The sequence below is a fragment of the Camelus dromedarius genome, chromosome 5, assembly GCF_036321535.1.
Source record: "Camelus dromedarius isolate mCamDro1 chromosome 5, mCamDro1.pat, whole genome shotgun sequence".
Classification (NCBI taxonomy): domain Eukaryota; kingdom Metazoa; phylum Chordata; class Mammalia; order Artiodactyla; family Camelidae; genus Camelus; species Camelus dromedarius.
Window position 1 is genome coordinate 16,639,449 of NC_087440.1, and position 17,552 is coordinate 16,657,000.

Below are 17,552 nucleotides of genomic sequence, written 5' to 3' on the forward strand. Positions count from 1 at the left end.
ATGTGCCTAATGCCTTGTTTACTTCTGTGACTGCAAACATCCAAGGAAAACAGGTGTCACGCTACCTCTGGGAACAGAAGTGGGCACAAAGTTTCGCTTCCCTTCATGCTGTAAGGGAAGGTTTTGTTTGTTTGTTCTTCATATAAATCATCACTGACAGTGTTCATGGCTATTTAAAGCCAGTCTCAAGGCTGCAGATGTGCCTGCGTGTCAATTACACAAGCAGAATGTTAACAGGAGGCAGGGGCGGAGGCCTGGGAAAAGCATCTGTGGTTTTTAGATCTTCGCCGACAATTGCACACACACGCCGTAGTCCTCCGGATACAGAGGGCTAGAAAACTGAGGACAAAAGTTACCACAAAGCCTTTGTGGTTCTTAAACTTTTAACTCACAACAAACACAGTGAACGTATAGATAAGAACAACCAAGGGGGGAGGGTAATAGCTTAGTGGCAGAGCGCATGCTGACCAGGCACAAGGTCCTGGGTTCAATCCCCAGCACCTCCCCTAAAAGTAAACAAAGCATAAGTAAAAAATAAACAAACCAAGAATTTAGTCTAAGGTGGCTTGTTCGGCCACCATTACAAAAGCGATGTGGACCTACGTAAAACTCCACAAATGAGATACATACACATAAAATGCTTAGCCCACCGCTGGGCGTGTAATAGGGGCTGAGAAAAGGCATGTGCTCACCTAGGAGACCTCCTTAACAGGACAAATTGTCTACAAGTCTGTAGGAGAAGGACCTAGGTTGATGTCAGTCTTCGTTTTCTTAAGAATAACATCACTTGCCTAGTTACATTAGGCAGCCTCTTTAGTGGAAAATAATTTAACTTCTCCCCTTTTTCGCCCTTCCCCAAGATATCGATGAGTGCTCTCTTCCGAACATCTGTGTTTTCGGAACTTGCCACAACCTCCCCGGCCTGTTCCGCTGTGAGTGTGAGATAGGCTACGAGCTGGACAGAAGCGGCGGGAACTGCACAGGTAAGGCGTCCGTTCGCCTGGAAATCAGCTCCCAGGTGTCCCAGGGGACCCAGCTGTTGAGGCCTTGCTGGGACCATGCAAGGATATTCACAGAGTCACAAAAGAAAGGTGGGGTGAAGCATTAGGAATCACAGAATACATTTCTTCGGACCTGGAACTGATTAGATAGATGTGAGGATGCAGAGGAAAGAATCACAGAGAGCTGCAGGTGCAGAGCTGGTAGCCTTAGGATCAAGCTTGTGGCCATAGAGGAGACGTGCTGGGCCGGCAGCATTCCTTGTCTCCTTGGGCACGTTTTTGGAGGCTGTACCCTGGGGTCACAGGTTTCCTCTTTCACTGCTTGGTTGAAACACCCACTGCTTCCCAGCCCCAGCCTGCAGGTGATCACTAGAGCATGTGGTACACAGAAGTCAGCCACATGTTTTAGTGGGCAGATCATTTTCTTGCAGAGCAGGGAGCTTTCCAGGAACATAAGAAAAAAGTGAGAGAAGCCGTAGGCACCCTGTAGCCCGTCACCTGGTTTGCTTCGGCACTGAGACTCGGAGAGCCGTTTTCAGTTCTCTGTCCTAGGATGGATACCAAGGAGACAAGTTCCATTCTGCATGGGCAATTCAGGGAAAATCTGATTTTTCCAGCTACCTAAACAAGTCAAGACTCAGTGGTTCTCTAATTCTGACCACCACCACAACCACCACCCCGAAATTGCTCGGGACTCAGGTACCCCTCCCCAGGCACACATTCTTCTCTTGGTTTTTCAAAAAACTATTATGACACCAAGCCGGCCTCCAGCACACCTCAGGAAGCAGCGTCTGCATGGTCCATGCCTTCTCCTCAGTGCTGCAAATCACCGCCAGCCTCCTCCTACCCACCCTGATTTGTGTTAGTCTGCCCTGTCCCTCCAAGTTCATGAGCGACGTGGGCAAAAGACTTTTCTACAGTGGAACCTCCAGGAGGGTTACCAGGTCCGAGCGGGAGGACCCGAGGGGAAGGTATCATCCAACTTGCCCCGTCTCTCATTTCTGGATCAGTTTGTCTGTCCTTGAGTGTTTCGCTAGTGTTCAGAATAGACACAAGGATTGCACAGGGGTGGAATTTGAGATATGTGGGATTCTGTGTATAGTTTTGGAATAGAAACTGAAAGGGAAATACTCAACCCGGCATCAGTGGCGGGAGAGGCCCTCAGCAGGCTTGTGGGGACACGCTGAGCCTCGCGCGCGGGTCTGCGCTTGCTTGGAGCAGCACCGGGGCAAGCTTGCCCAGCGGGGGCAGCAGCGAGAGTCGCCTGCTCCTGAGGGTTCCCTGGGACATCTTGCTCTAATTTGATAAAATAACAAGCCGCACATATTAAATATATTTTCTTAGAACCTGTGTCTGAATTTTTGGTTGACCGAGGTCATGGCAGTGTTTTGCTTTCAGTTACCTTCACTGGAATATTTTTCCTAGTTCCAAAGTTATATTTTCTCCTGATGACAAATTTGAATACTAAATGTGTTCCAGGGGGAAAAGACCAAAGACTATGACATATTTCCTTCCGGAGGGGTTTTATTTCAGAAGTGGAAGACTCTGTTTCTAGGGGTAATTATAACTTAGAAACTCTTAAAAAAAATTCTAGTTGGGACCCCTAGATTTGGTGCTACCATTTTACGGTGATACCTGCCCCACGTTGGCTCTGGTGATAACTCTGCCCCTCCCTCTTTGGTTCTAGATGTTAACGAATGTCTGGATCCAACCACGTGTATCAGTGGGAACTGTGTCAACACTCCAGGCAGCTATACCTGTGACTGTCCACCCGATTTTGAGCTGAATCCAACTCGAGTTGGCTGTGTTGGTAAGATCTTAAAAAAAAAACTTCTCAGAGAAACATACTTTAGGTACTTTTTAAAGAAACATCAAACAATATATTCTCAAGTTTTGAAAAAGTAATAACTATGAAAATGTAAACATTTCTTAAATCTGGTTTATACTTTTGGGTCTTTTTCTCTAGGTAAATTCCCAGTGTACGTGTTGGGGCACTTTTTAGTTTCTTGGTAAACTGTGGCTTTTAAACAGTTTCAGAAGTGAGTTTGGATTTTCGGCCCTCAGGTAGAAAGAATGTGCCTGACACTCTGTTGTCTGTGTTTGGTAAATAGACACCCGCTCAGGAAATTGCTATTTGGATGTTCGACCTCGAGGAGACAATGGGGATACAGCCTGTAGCAATGAAATTGGAGTTGGTGTTTCCAAAGCGTCCTGCTGCTGTTCTCTGGGTAAAGCCTGGGGTACTCCCTGTGAGCTGTGCCCTCCTGTGAACACAAGTAAGTGGCCTGCCTTCTGTTTTTTATTATTATTATTATTCCAGCTCAGTCCAGTTCTCCTTTCTAGCTCCAAAGAACAGAAGCCACGGAGGGAGGGAGCTGCCCCTGGTCTCTACTCTTCAGTTAGGGAAAGGAGATCAGTCCTTTCCTACTGAGGAATCCCACTTCCAACCTGGGAGTCGGAAAGAGTCCCCAGGTGGCTGGTACTAAAAAGTTCAGGGCGGGGCACTTCTGTCTGAGTGAAAAGCAGATAGCATTATTTTAACAAAGATGTTTTTCTAGGCTTGGTTACTTACATCACATTGGGACACATGGATCTCTCCTCTTGTCATCGATTGGCTAGTTTTAGAAGCTCAAGGGCAGACGGGAGTGTCCTTGGTTGAAAAAGAAGCAATCATTAGGACATGGAAGATTATTCCATTCTTGTGTTATGACTTGAAAGAGAAGTTTAGAATGATTTTGGGGACATAAAATAGTAAGTCTTCTTAAAAAAAATAAAAGGCTCTCCATTTTTCTAAGTGGGTGCTGTGTTATGACTCAGAGTCAGATGTGGCTTCATGGGCAAAGGTCAGTGGCTGCTGCTTACGGGGGATGTTGGATAGGAATTGATTCTTTCCTTGCTGAAGGGTCATTTATTCACTTTTTCTAAAATGACTTGCCGAGTACCTGGAGTATGAACTTTGGGTGTGCAGAGGTGAATTACACTACATCCTGCCCTCCAGGAGTGTACAGTCTAGCAGAATGTGACCCACGTATGAAAGATGTAATTCAGGATAGACCTCCCTCAGTAAAGGGAGGAAGAAGAGCAGACTCGGGGCCACGAGCGGGAGGAAGTTAGTCCTAACTGGCTGCAGTTAGGACTCTGTCGCTTGCCACCCGTGTAACTGTGGGAAAGTTACTCAGCAAGCCTGTTTCCTCATTCATAAAATGCCTCATAGGATTAAATGAAATCACTCATGCAGAGCACTCAGCAGAGGGGTGAATGCTTGGCAGGCACCTCCTTCTCTCCTTTCTGCAGAAAAGAAAGTCAGTTCGGGTTGGCAGTGGGTGGTGATGACTTGGTGCATTTTTCCATGTGGGGCTTGAAGGAAGGGTGTGGCGTGAAAGAGAGACTTAAAAAGAGTGGGTGATTGTAGAAAGAGGAGGTGAGAAAAAATAAAAGAGGATAGTTAATTTCCTCTTTGTTCCTCGGATGTTGAAAAAAGCAAACCAAGATGTTTAAATGGTGGGTGGAGTGGTCAGCAAAGCAGTGGAGGTCCACCCTACCTCCTACCTTAGACTGGATCAGAGCTAGAACTGGAATATATCCATATTTACATTTATGCACGTATACACGTGTAATTTCAGAAAGCCAGGAGAGGGCTTTTCAGAGCTGGGAAGAGCATGGTGATTATGAAAGAACTGATTCTTACAGATGCTGGCCAGGATGAAGCAGCAGATTAGGATCACTCTCACCCATATGCTCCTGTTGGCATCTCACTGCTGGTACATGGCCCTGAGAGAAATGTTTCTGAGTGAAGTACTTGGATGACAGAATTAGTGGAGGGAATCAAAGGACCTGGTAAAAAGCTGGTTTTGAAAACCAGAGGAATTACTGTCACCCTCAGTAGAAACCGAGGGGCGAGAGAGATCTCTGATCATTAAGGAGGGCAGTGGGATGGGAACCAAGAAAGAGGAGCCTTTCCTAAGACTGTTTGGAAAGGGTTTCGGAGATAAGCTGATGAACATTATTACAAGGAACTGTGATTCCCAGGAAGTAAGACTGAGCAAAACAAAAATGAAGGAGTTTGTTACAAAATGAAAAAGGAAATACAATCTTTACAAAGAAATAATGACGGACATAGGGAATAAAATAGCTCATAAAAACATAGGGCCAGACAGAGAGTAGGTAGAAGGTTCAGAGACTGAGGACAGTAACCTTCATGTTTGGCACACGTAGCCTTACGTATGATCACATGCATTTGGTGTGCCTGTGTGTGTGTGTGTGTGAGTGAGCTTGTGAATATAATCTAAAGTTCTGAGCACGTAAGAACAATTAGGGAATTCCATTTGAAAACCATTTGAAATAATAGGTATACACAAAGATGTTAACTCACTTCCATTGGATGGGGGCAACTGCTGAAGATTCCTGGAAATGAATATTTTCAGTTGGACATGTCAGTATTTCTCCTGAGAATACTATTTCTAGAAAGTTTAGATTCAAAAGAGCTCAATCTGATTTCTCGTTTCCACAGCTGAGTACAAAATTCTTTGTCCTGGAGGAGAAGGCTTTCGACCCAACCCGATCACTGTTATTCTGGAAGGTAATTCTGTTTCCTTTATCTGAAAGTGTGCCCCTTTCGAACTTCCCTGGGTTTATTTACAACACTGAAGAGATGCTGTTGTCTTCATTTTGGCAGATATTGACGAGTGCCAGGAGCTCCCAGGGTTGTGCCAGGGTGGGAAATGCATCAACACCTTTGGCAGTTTCCAGTGCCGCTGTCCAACGGGCTACTATCTGAATGAAGATACCCGAGTGTGCGATGGTAAATGGCCCTTCTGGGGTGATGAGTTCTTTCAGATGTTGAGAACTGACCTCCAAAACCAGCATACAGTTAGTTACCAGGAAAACTGAGACTTTAGCAACATAGCACCTTGTTCTAAAGGTAAACATGGCCAGGTAAACACGCCCCACCTGTGGCAGCTTGTGCTAATGTTAGTGGGATCGTATCATTTCCAGTATGCCCTAAGTCTCCCACTTTTCCCAAGGAAAGTGGTGTTTTGTTATCTTCAGCCATAGTCCCGTCTATGCCTACAGAGAGTTTTCCATGCTGTTTGGAAAAGCCGTTTTTATTAGGGTAACACAGGTGTCACTTCAGTGGCTTCTGCAGCCTGGGCAGCTCTGGGCTGTTCCTCTCCGTGTCCTCACCGCTCAGCACTTGTCCTAATGCATCTCAGTGAGCTCCGCTTCGAGGGCAGCCCCTTGGGTTTTACGATGTAAGTGATGACTCCTGTTCGTCCGGTGTTACTGGAAAGATGGAGAATATTGACCAGTTAGCTTCAGGGCCCGTGGACCACTGACCAGCACGGGGAAATGGTTTTCATCTACATACAGAAGTCACGAGACTGATGAGGGAAGAGACCTCTGTGTATCCCGGAGGAGGAATTTCCCTCTGGCTCTCCAAAAGGCTTATTAAGTGACTTCGGCAGTGACAATCTTGCCGAAGATTAGTTGAGCATCACAGTGCACATGACACAGCTTACGACCCGTGGAGTTAACAGAAGTTAGAATCAACCCCTGTGTTTGAAAATGGGGAGGATGGTGTGATGTACCTGCTTCTATGCGATCTTACCAATGCAGAGTCATGAAGCCGGTTTTTGATGGCTTTGGGATCTGTCATATCCTTCCTGAGATTTTGTGAACATACGAAGTACGTAGCTGTCTTTCTGAAGGATGTTTGAGAGTTATAATTTCCCCACGTTTCCATCACTGTATGTGTCTGAGCATGTTATGGACTCATTTATTAAGAACTCATATCAGAAGGCAAAATTTCCTTTTCTCAAACCACCTTTCCTGCAGATGCGCACATTAGCACAGACTAGGGACACTGATGAACTCAACATCCATTTCCTTATCCAGATTTCAAGTACCCTGGGGATTTTTCTCGTCCATTGTCAACATTTACATTGACCCTGAGTACCAGGCTATTCCAAAGAGTGAAGTTTCCATATTCACATACCACTCTCTCTTGGATTATAGATGTGAATGAATGTGAAACTCCAGGAATCTGTGGTCCAGGGACATGTTACAACACCGTTGGCAACTACACCTGTATTTGCCCTCCGGACTACATGCAAGTGAACGGGGGCAATAACTGCATGGGTAAGTCCAGGCTGTTCTTTAGAATGCGTGTCTGGTCCTCATCTGCAAAGAGAAAAACAGCTTCCGAGCCCAGCAGTTAGTCCTCAGTGTGGCGTTACTCATCGGAGTGAGTGGTGCCATCCTGTCACCGTGACAACCTCATCCCCTGTAAACCATAAGCGTGGCCTTTTTTCACCACCTTGTGTGGGTGGTTGGGAGTTTTCTTTAAAATGTAATGTTGGAAAATCCCAAACAAAGGTTTAATAGTACTTCTTTTGTTTGACTGTGGGTGTATCTTTATATAATTATATTTACAGCACTGACCTACAGTATTAAAACATCCTGAGTCGGAAATGAGAAAATCACTGCCAAATAGCAGTGGAGAATTGTTACTAGGAGACTGGGTGGAGAGTCGTGTAAAGTTTACTCGTGCTGCAGCTACATAATGACTTAGTCCTGTGGCACAAAACAGCACAGAGTGTGTTTCCCAGAGTCCTTTTTCTCGTAGCAGCCTAGGTAGGTGGAGAGCTGTGTGCAAGCAGGCTTTTCCTGCCCTTTTCCAAGTCCAGTTACAAGGCAGTTCAAAAGAAACTCACTCCTTAACACCCCCCCGCCCCATAGGCTCTCCGTGTTGGGCTTCCCCACGGCCTCACCAGTCCATCCTCCCTCCTTTATTTCAGATATGAGGAGGAGCTTGTGCTACAGGAACTATTACGCTGACAACCAGACCTGCGATGGGGAGCTGTTGTTCAACATGACCAAGAAGATGTGCTGTTGTTCCTACAACATTGGCCGGGCCTGGAATAAGCCCTGTGAGCAGTGTCCCATCCCGAGCACAGGTGAGTTTTGGTGTCACCGTTACCAAAAAGATAGCTCAGTACATTACCTGTGAATGGCGGAGGAAATGAATCTCAGTAAGGGAAGAAAAGGAGGCGTTGTTTATCTTCCTAAGAAAAGGTTAGCTCACAAAGACAAATATTTAAATTCGCAGTTGATCCTGGTCCTTCCAGCTGAAGATTGAGTCAAGGAGTATGCTTTCTAATCTATCTGCTAGTTCATTCACCAGACTTAGAGACTCAGCATATCACAGAAACATAAGCGTTGTTATCATTGTTTTGGAGTTCGCCATGTAACCCAAAGCCTGGGAACACTGGGCAAAGCAATATGACAGATGAGTGAACCACAGTCCTATTCATTTTACTTATTTATAACTAATCTTGTTCCAAAAAGAATTCACGGTGGCCCACAAGGGTGCAGATGTAAAATCAGAATGCCTAAGGCAAGTGGCAAGCAAGGGTAAGACACTTAGAGCAAGGAGCAAGGGTGACACACAAGGTCCAGGCTGGGGGTTCCGACCCACTTGCCGAGATGAGCACTGACTTGGGTGCTACACCTCCTAGCAGCTCATGTAAAAAGAGAGAGGTGAGCAAGTCTAAGGGGCTCAGTGGCCGTAAAGCAAACTAAACGCTAAAGAAAAGTGCAGCTGCTCAATGCTGAGATCTGGGAGAAATTTCTTCTTATGTCCTTATAGAGAAAAGTCTATATTTGGCGGAAGAAAAGGTCTCACTTATATCCTAAGAGTAATTGAAGCAAAAGCTTTGGTGCCCTGTTCTTATATGGTAGATGACATAGATCATGTATATCATGATGACAGCATTTACTAATGGCTTGATTTAGATTGAAGGAACCACCACGCAAAGTATCGATCTGAGAATTGTGTAGTACCCACTCCATTCCCCACGGTGATACGTAAAATACTAAATCTGTTGTCTGGTGCCACCTGGCAATGCATGAAAGAGAAGATTCTTTTTCAGTGATATATGCCATTCCATCCATTGTTTGCTCCAGAAATAATGTAATAACCCCCACCTAGAATTGCGGGTTACCCCCACTCTGCACGATGTCTCTGGACCAGGGATTGGCAGACTAGAGGCCATGGGCTGAATCTAGCTGACCTGTTTTTGTGTGGCCCACAAGTTAAGAATGATTTTTAAATGGTTGAGAAAAAAAAAAAAAGGAATAATATGTCATGACCTGAGAATTTCATGAACTTCAAATTTTAGTAAAAGAAATTTTATTAGAAAACAGCCGACTAATTTTTTTACGTATGTCTATGGTTGATTTCATAAAATAGTTGAGTAGTTTTAACAGAGACTGCATGGCCTGCAAAAGCTAAAATATTCACTTTTTAGTCCTTTAAGAAAAAATCTGCTGACCCCTAATCTTTACTGATAAACCCAATCAAATCTTTTTATCATACATAACTATCACTAAAAGACCTGGGGGTTACACACACTTGGTGTGTGTATTTACAAGTAAAAGTATATATATGTGTGTATGTTTTTATGTATTTGTTTTCAATTATATTGAAAAATGCATTTATTATTTTCATAAATTATTCTATTATAAAATATACACAAAATTATTTTTAATTAGATTTTTCAAAGATAGAAGTCCTAATAGTTTCTTTTTTATCTTAATGGATCATTGTACGTTCCTCTGGGACCACTTTGGAGATCCCTGATAAAGACTGCCATTTACTTTCAGAAATATCTGTCTGAGTTTTAAGAATCTGCGTACTCTTAATATAAAATGCAAGATTTCTTTTTCATGTTGAATATTGGTCAAATCCAGTCATGGTGCCATCTGCACACATTTTAGGAGTCCCTGAAATTTGTCTGGGGGGTCAGCCTAGCTGGCGTGACACCTATTGGAAGTGGACACTCAGAGAATAAGAAAATAAAGCACTAGGAGGAAAACATGTTACATTTTGATTAAAATACTTCCAGAGACCATTTACTAATTTTCAGTAGGTATGACCAATAAGGCAGTGGCCATCTTGAGCTTGAATTGATACCATGCCATATCTGCTACACTTGTGATCTGGAATTTCAGAGTCTCAGTTAAAAGGGGCCACAGATGACATTTAGCACTTCCTTTATTGTCAACTGTGATGAATTCAGGTGAGAGAGAGATACAGGGTTGGGGGAGGGACAGTGAACTAGAGAGCTGCACCAAAAGAAATTCAGCTCCAAAAATTGAAGTAATGAGGTAAGTTGGTTGTTTGACATGAATTAGTCATTAATGGACCTGATGTCAAGAACTTGGCTAGATTTGCCACGGGTCTCCCCAAGGCTACCGAGGAAATGGCTTTTGTACGCTTTCCTTAAATCCTTGATCCCTTACTACAGAGTGGAAAGAGGCACTCGGGCTGCTCCCTGGGTTCAGAGCTGAACAGCATCCTTATGGAAACCCAGATTCCTACCAGTACGCTCCCACTAATGAATGTCATATGATGTAGAGGCTTCTGCTTCTGCCTCATTATCACGTCAACATCAGGTCACTTTTCCGTCAGTGTTTGTCTTCTGGGCAAGGTTGCACCATTTGTAGGAGTTTTCAGATTTATTTTTTTATTTTAAATTCTTCCAAGCACAGATAAGTACGTTTCAAGAATGTTTACAAAGTAATTTCACTCTGCTCAGTTATGGCTCTCTGCTGACCCCCGTTTCCACCCCGCTCACCCTCCCTGTGTTAAATCACTGCAGATGAGTTTGCTACGCTCTGTGGAAGTCAGAGGCCCGGCTTCGTCATCGACATTTACACCGGCTTACCTGTTGGTGAGTTATGGTGCCATTGTTGGAACTTTGTGTCTCTGCCTGTGTGTTAAGAGAAGGAAGTATACACTGTTATTTTCTCAGTTTGCTTTTTTTTTTCCCCTTAGAGGGAAAAACCGTTAAATAGTGCCATTTAGCTTTATTGAAACTCTAATTCTTAGTTTGAAACAAATTGTACAGACACCCTGTATAGCTCCGCCTAATTGGCAGCAGCGTTTGTTGCTCATGATTAAGGGGACTGGAAAGCTTTTCACAAAATTACAATCAAGCTTCGTTAAACCAACCCTAGGCATCAACAAAGAGAGATTCTGGGAGTAGGGCCAGTTGACGTTTGATTTGACTGTAATTCCCAAGCCTTCCTTCTGCCTAAGACATGGGTTTAATACGACTTTTCATACCAATCGTTATGTGTAGATTGTTCACATAAAGCCCCTTTGGTGGATCAGTTTTATCTCACATGGAATCTCCTCAGGTCATCTGCTTTGGGGTTTTCAGATGTGAAATAAAAAAAAAAAAAAGTCTTTCTAATCCAAGGCCCCCGTCTGGTAACTGGTGCAGAGACCACTGCAGCGCTAGAGATGCTTTTGCGAGATTCAGAAGTATTGCACAGCGTTCAGCCAACGGAAGCAGTGCCTTTGTGGTTTAAAACCAAATAACATAAAAGTAGATGGAAAGCTCTTGCATTCTCAGAGTTTTTCCCCAGTGAGATTTATATGCATCCTGAGATGCCCCTCTTAAGTCTGAGCGACTGTGTCTAGTAGCAAACATCACCCCTTGCTTTGTTCCACCTTATTCCTAATAAGTAAACTGAAATCCGCATCAGCCTTTCCAGTGACCTTGTTTAAGAAAACAAGGGTCTGGTCCAGCAATCAGCCCGGCTCTCTTAGTGCCAAATCCATATGGCTCCACAGTCTAGTCAACGTCCAAAGAAACTTCATGGTTTGGAAAGAAAAACTGCTAAATGACATTGGCATGAAACACCTGGCCCTCGCTGCTTTGTTTTTCCCCTTCCCAAAACAGATCTTTTCATCTCCCTAGAATCTCTGATCTGAAGATAAGCGGTCTTTAACAGTAATGGTCCTCCATGGACGGACCAGGCGTGTACCCCAGCAAGGCCTGCCCTCCAAGGTTGGCAGCAGGCAAAGACTTAAAACAGCATTAACAGCATCCACTAACACAGCTGGAAAGGCCTCAGACATCATCTAGTCCAAGCGCCTCGCCTGACAGTTGGGGGGACAGAGGCCCAGAGAGGGGAAGGGACTCGGCCGAGGTCACCTGGCTAATTAATAACAGAGCTGGGACACGGATCCAGTCCTGACTCACAGCTTCCTTTGCCTCTAGCTCTTGAAAACTGGAAATGTGATAGTTAGCAGTATACTTATTGTTAGCAAATTCCAACATGACAAAATATTTAGATGACTGAGAGACTTTGTTTTATTTAAGCTTTATACACTCCTTCTGAAAGGTCTGAAGATTGTTGGCATCTAGAACCCATTCATATGGGGTTAAAACTATAGCAAGTTTATTAATCTTGTCTTTAAATATAAACTTCTCCAAGTTGAAGTACAAATGGAATCCAGACAGGAAAAGAAAATACAATTTTTAATCTACGTTTTGCTCTCTTATGCCTAACAATGACTAGAAATTTGAGCCAGCCTGTTATTGTTAAACTTGATAATACATCACTTATATTTAAAACAAATGAATGTGAACATATTTCATGTTTTAACCCATACATAGTACAAGAATGTCTGAATTTTTTTTTTTTTGCTGTTTGTTGATGGTTCATAGTTGAACTTTTTAAGAACGTGAGTGACAAATGTGTGAAAAAATCAAAAAACATAATTTCTTGTATTCAAAATAGAAATACATACCCTTTGATACTCTAAGCTGTTTCTTTTTTCCCTGAAAGAGGTCCATCTGTCTTCAAAGTCAAACCCTTTAGAAAAAGGCCTAACGTAAATCTGTGGCCTGTCAGACTCCTCCTTTAGAACAGAGAGGCTTTAGTGTATGGTTCTTCTTAAAGTGCACCAGCTCTCGTTGGTTCCTCTTAAGTCTCTGGCCGTCTACTTACAACTTACACAGACAGAGTCCCTTGCAGAGGCTGCTGACCACGATGTGTAAAGGAAGATGTCTCAACAACAGTAACAGGAGCCTAATGGACTGGAAAGACCAAAGCTTTATATCCCGTCCGGGCTTCTGAAGTGTCTGGTGAAACTGCCCCTGGGCTGGTAGAGGGCCCTCTGGGACCACAGGCACCTTGATGGTGGTTTCGTGAAGGTTGCATGACTGGGATGTGGAACACCATAAGGGAGGCAGGACGGCCTGTCAGCAGATTCCTGATCTCAAATCCTGACTCTGCCTCCTTCTGGCTGTATGGTGTTTGGCAAGTTCCGCCCTCTGACCTGGCCTCAGTTCCATCCTCTGCATCATGAGGACAGTCCTAGTGCCGAGAGACCACCTCGTAGGGTGGCTGTGATGATGCAGTGAGTAGGTCCAGGCTGAATGCGTAAGGAACATACCAGGCGTACAGCAAGTAAGGCACCACCGTTACTGTCCCTGTTACTGTCATTATCCTGGGGGACATGGGACGGTCTCGAGTTCAGAGCCGGTCAGTCAGAGAGTGGACTGACCGGCTGGTGAGGAGACAAGATCTGTCCACATGGCTCCCTCACCAGCTGGCCAGCTTGATTTAGCGGCCTGGGTCCTGGCTCTGCTCTCACTCCTACTTTGGTCCTGTTTCCATGCTCGTGAACCCCACTTCCGGGTATTGGTTCTTACCTGATTTAACCTCCTTTCCAAAGCCACATGAAGGAGGAGGGGGGTGCGGAAGTGGAATTTGAAAGATCAGAGTCGACTATCACCATGGGCTCATCCTCTGTTCTTCACCAGCTCTCCTTTCCCGTGCTGGCCAGATGCCACCACACACTTGGGGCAGAGAGACCCCTTCCTCTTGGCAGTCACTTTTATTCTACTCATCTGGTGCCCAGTGGGCACCAAGATGGTTCCTACCTGGACGAGGCTGATGTTCTGAAACAACCTAGAAAGACAGTCAGTCCAGGTATACCCATGAGTGTGGTGAGCGGTTTAGTTCTCTCAGTTTGCTCTTCGCTGATGCCCCCTCAGCACCCACGCACATGAGCGCGCACACGCACACACACACACACACACACACATGCGTGAGCACTTTCTCTTTGGCTTTAGACCTTACGTGGAACGAGTCAGAAGCAGCTGACTTTCAATTCCAGTTGACCCTGCACAGGGGCCACGTGCCTTGCCATCACTCACACGTGCCTGCTTTGTTTCCAGATATCGATGAGTGCCGGGAGATCCCAGGGGTCTGTGAAAACGGTGTGTGTATCAACATGGTTGGCAGCTTCCGATGTGAATGTCCAGTGGGCTTCTTCTATAATGACAAGTTACTGGTTTGTGAAGGTAAGAGATGCTCTCACGGTATCACAGCCAGAAATGAGCCAACTGATGAGCTCTGTACCCTCACACACGCTTGGCCCGTTTCACAACATTGGAATTTTCAGAAATCCATTCAACTCCAGCCGTAGTGAAGGGCACCATGTGGATCAACAGACATTTCATGCAAAAAAAATTTCCCTAAGTCCCAGTGGGCAAAGCAGGACGTCCATTCCCCTGACCGCCCCCACCTCCACACACACAATGTGTTCGATTTCCCAGATGATAGGAAACAGCCCTGAGATCCTGGGTGTGTCCAATAGATGGCTTTTGTTTCCTATTGCCTGAAAGTGCACGTGAGTGGTGGGCAGTCATCTCGAGCTGAGTCTCAAAAATCAGTGTTCTCTTCCAAACAGAGCCTTTGCCACTCCCAAGTGAAAACAAGGTTAATGCAAATATTTCAGATGCATGAGAGAATTCCAAATGGCAAGAACAGCAAATTCGATTTTATATGAAGAATGTTGGCATGCCTGCAAATGGTACTTTTTTCATTTTCAAGTTACCTCCCCCTGCCATGTGCACGTACTGTGATCCTGCACATTCCTTACCCCGCTTCATATTTTTCCGACATCTGGGGAAGATAGCGTTCTTTTACGTTTTAGTAAAAGGGACGTTACTGGTTATTAAATATACCATGGGCCCTAGGATAGCTAGAATAATTTTCTATTCAATATTAAACTTTGGGCCTCTAGCAGAATTTTTACTCATATTAGAAAAGCTTATTGCCTCTGAAGCATGTTGCTGGAGAACACAGGTCAACATTTTAATGTTAAAAAACTTCTCCCCCTAAACTGGGAGCAACTTACAGACCATGAGTCAAGTTAGAGCCCCCAGCACATGCTGGTTAAATTCTCCTCACCAGGCTCTCGGGGACTCCGGCCAAGTGGGCACACGTCCCTCACTCTGCCTGCTGTGTCGGGGTTGGGGACGGGGTGGCAGCCATTCCTTCCTAAGGAGGTAGTCATTTCTGGCTTTGGTTCGGGCCCTGTGCTTGGGAGGCCATCGAGGATCAGGTGTCTGGGGAGGAGGCCTGATGTGGGGAAGGAGGAGGGTCCCCAGCAGAGGCTCTTCCTCGCAGCCACCGTCTCCCACCTGCTGTACCTGCCTCAGGACGCCTGCACCTCTTGCGGCATCTCCCCTTCTCTCACATTCAGAGCCCGTTACTTCACCCAGGTGCCTCTTTGGTACTTACATTCGCTGAAGCCGCAGCCCTTGGCCAGAACCCATAGGTAACGCCACCACGTGAACCGAGACCTTGCTGCACACGTGAGGTTGAAACCCTGCAGCTGCACCAGCGTAAGGCACGTTGCTGTCAGGGTTGCATTCAGTAGATATGGAGATTATAAAGTGCTCCAACTTTTGGTTTCCATTTCACAGGATATCCATCTTCAGGGTGAATGTTTAATCCAAGGTCAGCTGCTTCCCAGCTCACTCTAAGCTCTCAGAATCAGAAAAGAAAGGTTGATTTAGTACATGCCTCAGCCACCCTGACATTGGAACGGATTCCAGAAGTGATTTAGGGAGCATCCGTGCGTCTGCTCTCCCCAAGTATGCATATAATCAGATGTTAGGCATCTGGCGCGTCACAGAAAGGCTTGTCTGGGACACCGTTTGGCTTCTCCAACTGCACAAGCTACCCTCTGTGTTTCTGTACACCCTTAATTCAGAGCAGGTAGCAGGCCTGGTGGGTGAGGTGGTGCTGGGTCCTGGGCCCACCTACCCCAGGCGGGCATGCTCTGCTGCTGTATCAGTTGCACAGAGAGGCACACCCCGTATTAGCCAGAAACCCACTGACTGCCAGTAGTCCTGACGTTTTCCCACCTCAAAAGCACACACCTAGGAGGCCTAGGGTGATGTATCTGCCGCCCCCTTGTGGGAGCTTCTTTGGCTGAGCCAACTTCTGCTTAAAACCCCTGTACCGGTGCTGAGAGCTGACTCCCACCTGTGTTCCGGGGTATTTTCTTAACTGGATTTAGACTGAATGAGAATGTGCCCCAGGAGGAGGGGAAGGGAACGTGCATTTGCCCCATGGTGTAGCCTGGATTGTGCAGGAACTTTTGCAATGCCGTGAATTTGAACTGTATTAGGTAGCTGTTAAATTTTTTAGAAGATAAACAATCCCCTGTGCAGTCAAAGCTCTGGAGCGCACAGTATCCACTTTATTCTTTGACAGTGAATGTTGGATTATCTTCAGTGGTTTTCTGTGCAACCTCTCGTGTTAAGTTTCCTTGATTTGACCGCCATGTGGCAGAAGTTTAAGCAAGAGCGTCTGCAGCCCTGCAGTTCAAAGCACTGTCTGTGGACCAGGAACACCCGCATCCCTTGGGAGCTTATCGGAAAGACAGACTCTCAAGGCACTCCCCAGATACGCTGAGTCAGAATCTGCCTTTCAATAAAATCCCAAGTGATTCATGTGCACATTAAGGTTTGAGATGCTCTGCTCTGTAGACCTTACAGCCTTCCAGACAGAAGCAACCTGACTGCTAAAACCCCTAGGCTTTGAGCAAAATACAAGATTTCCTAGGATATCAGTCTATACTCATGTCAAGTCCTGGCCCTCGCAACAGTTTCACGATGTTTTTTTTTAGACACTGGCATCGTGAGAGCCCATACGTGTTGATACATCAGGTATTCGCATTTATGAAAAAATATTTGTAAAGCAGAAAAGTTAGAAAATAAATTTTCCCTCTTCCATTGTTGGTTCAGTAGATCCAATCAAAATATGAAAATGCAAAATCTGTGTTATGTGAGGGGCTTCATGGACTTGACACCCGATCTCGCTCCCCTTCTAACTCGGTTCTCCCTGCGTGTAGATATCGACGAGTGTCAGAACGGCCCGGTGTGCCAGCGCAACGCGGAGTGCATCAACACGGCGGGCAGCTACCGCTGCGACTGCAAGCCCGGCTACCGCTTCACGTCCACCGGCCAGTGCAACGGCAAGTGGTCCTCCCCCCGGGCCGCCCGCCCCGACGCCGGGGCCCCGGACACGGACACGGGGGGCTCCGGGGCAGGGTTAGGGTGAAGGGTGCCTGAGCTCAGACTTAGCCGGCGGACTTCTAGTCACTAGGCTGGAAGAAGGGAAAACTGCTGAAGTATCTAGACACAGCTTCTTTCTCTCTTTAGAGCTGTGGTACTTCCACGTTTGCCTCTGCTGCCCTGCTGCAAACACCCACTTGGGCAGATGCACACACTTACACACATACACACTCTCTCTCCCTAAGCAGTGTTCAGTACGTAATTTTTGTTTCTCCCCTTTCACATCATGCCTCTTGAGTAGGTGAGATTATCTCACCATCCCAGCCACGCACGCCAAGTCTAGACAGCAGACCTTCCCTGAACTGGGCCAGGTTAA

The 17,552-nt window shown here is 45.7% G+C and overlaps 1 protein-coding gene across 1 annotated transcript in view; it reads left to right on the forward strand.

Annotated features, from left to right (window-relative positions):
* Positions 1 to 17,552, forward strand: part of FBN1 (fibrillin 1) — a 239,305-nt gene that overhangs the window by 172,904 nt on the left and 48,849 nt on the right. Inside the window, exons 35-44 of the mRNA XM_010998625.3 lie at positions 861 to 983; positions 2,689 to 2,811; positions 3,113 to 3,277; positions 5,512 to 5,580; positions 5,677 to 5,802; positions 7,017 to 7,139; positions 7,799 to 7,957; positions 10,664 to 10,735; positions 14,042 to 14,167; positions 17,014 to 17,136. Coding sequence (XP_010996927.2) covers positions 861 to 983; positions 2,689 to 2,811; positions 3,113 to 3,277; positions 5,512 to 5,580; positions 5,677 to 5,802; positions 7,017 to 7,139; positions 7,799 to 7,957; positions 10,664 to 10,735; positions 14,042 to 14,167; positions 17,014 to 17,136 — 1,209 coding nt within the window. The remainder of the gene's footprint in view (positions 1 to 860; positions 984 to 2,688; positions 2,812 to 3,112; positions 3,278 to 5,511; positions 5,581 to 5,676; positions 5,803 to 7,016; positions 7,140 to 7,798; positions 7,958 to 10,663; positions 10,736 to 14,041; positions 14,168 to 17,013; positions 17,137 to 17,552) is intronic.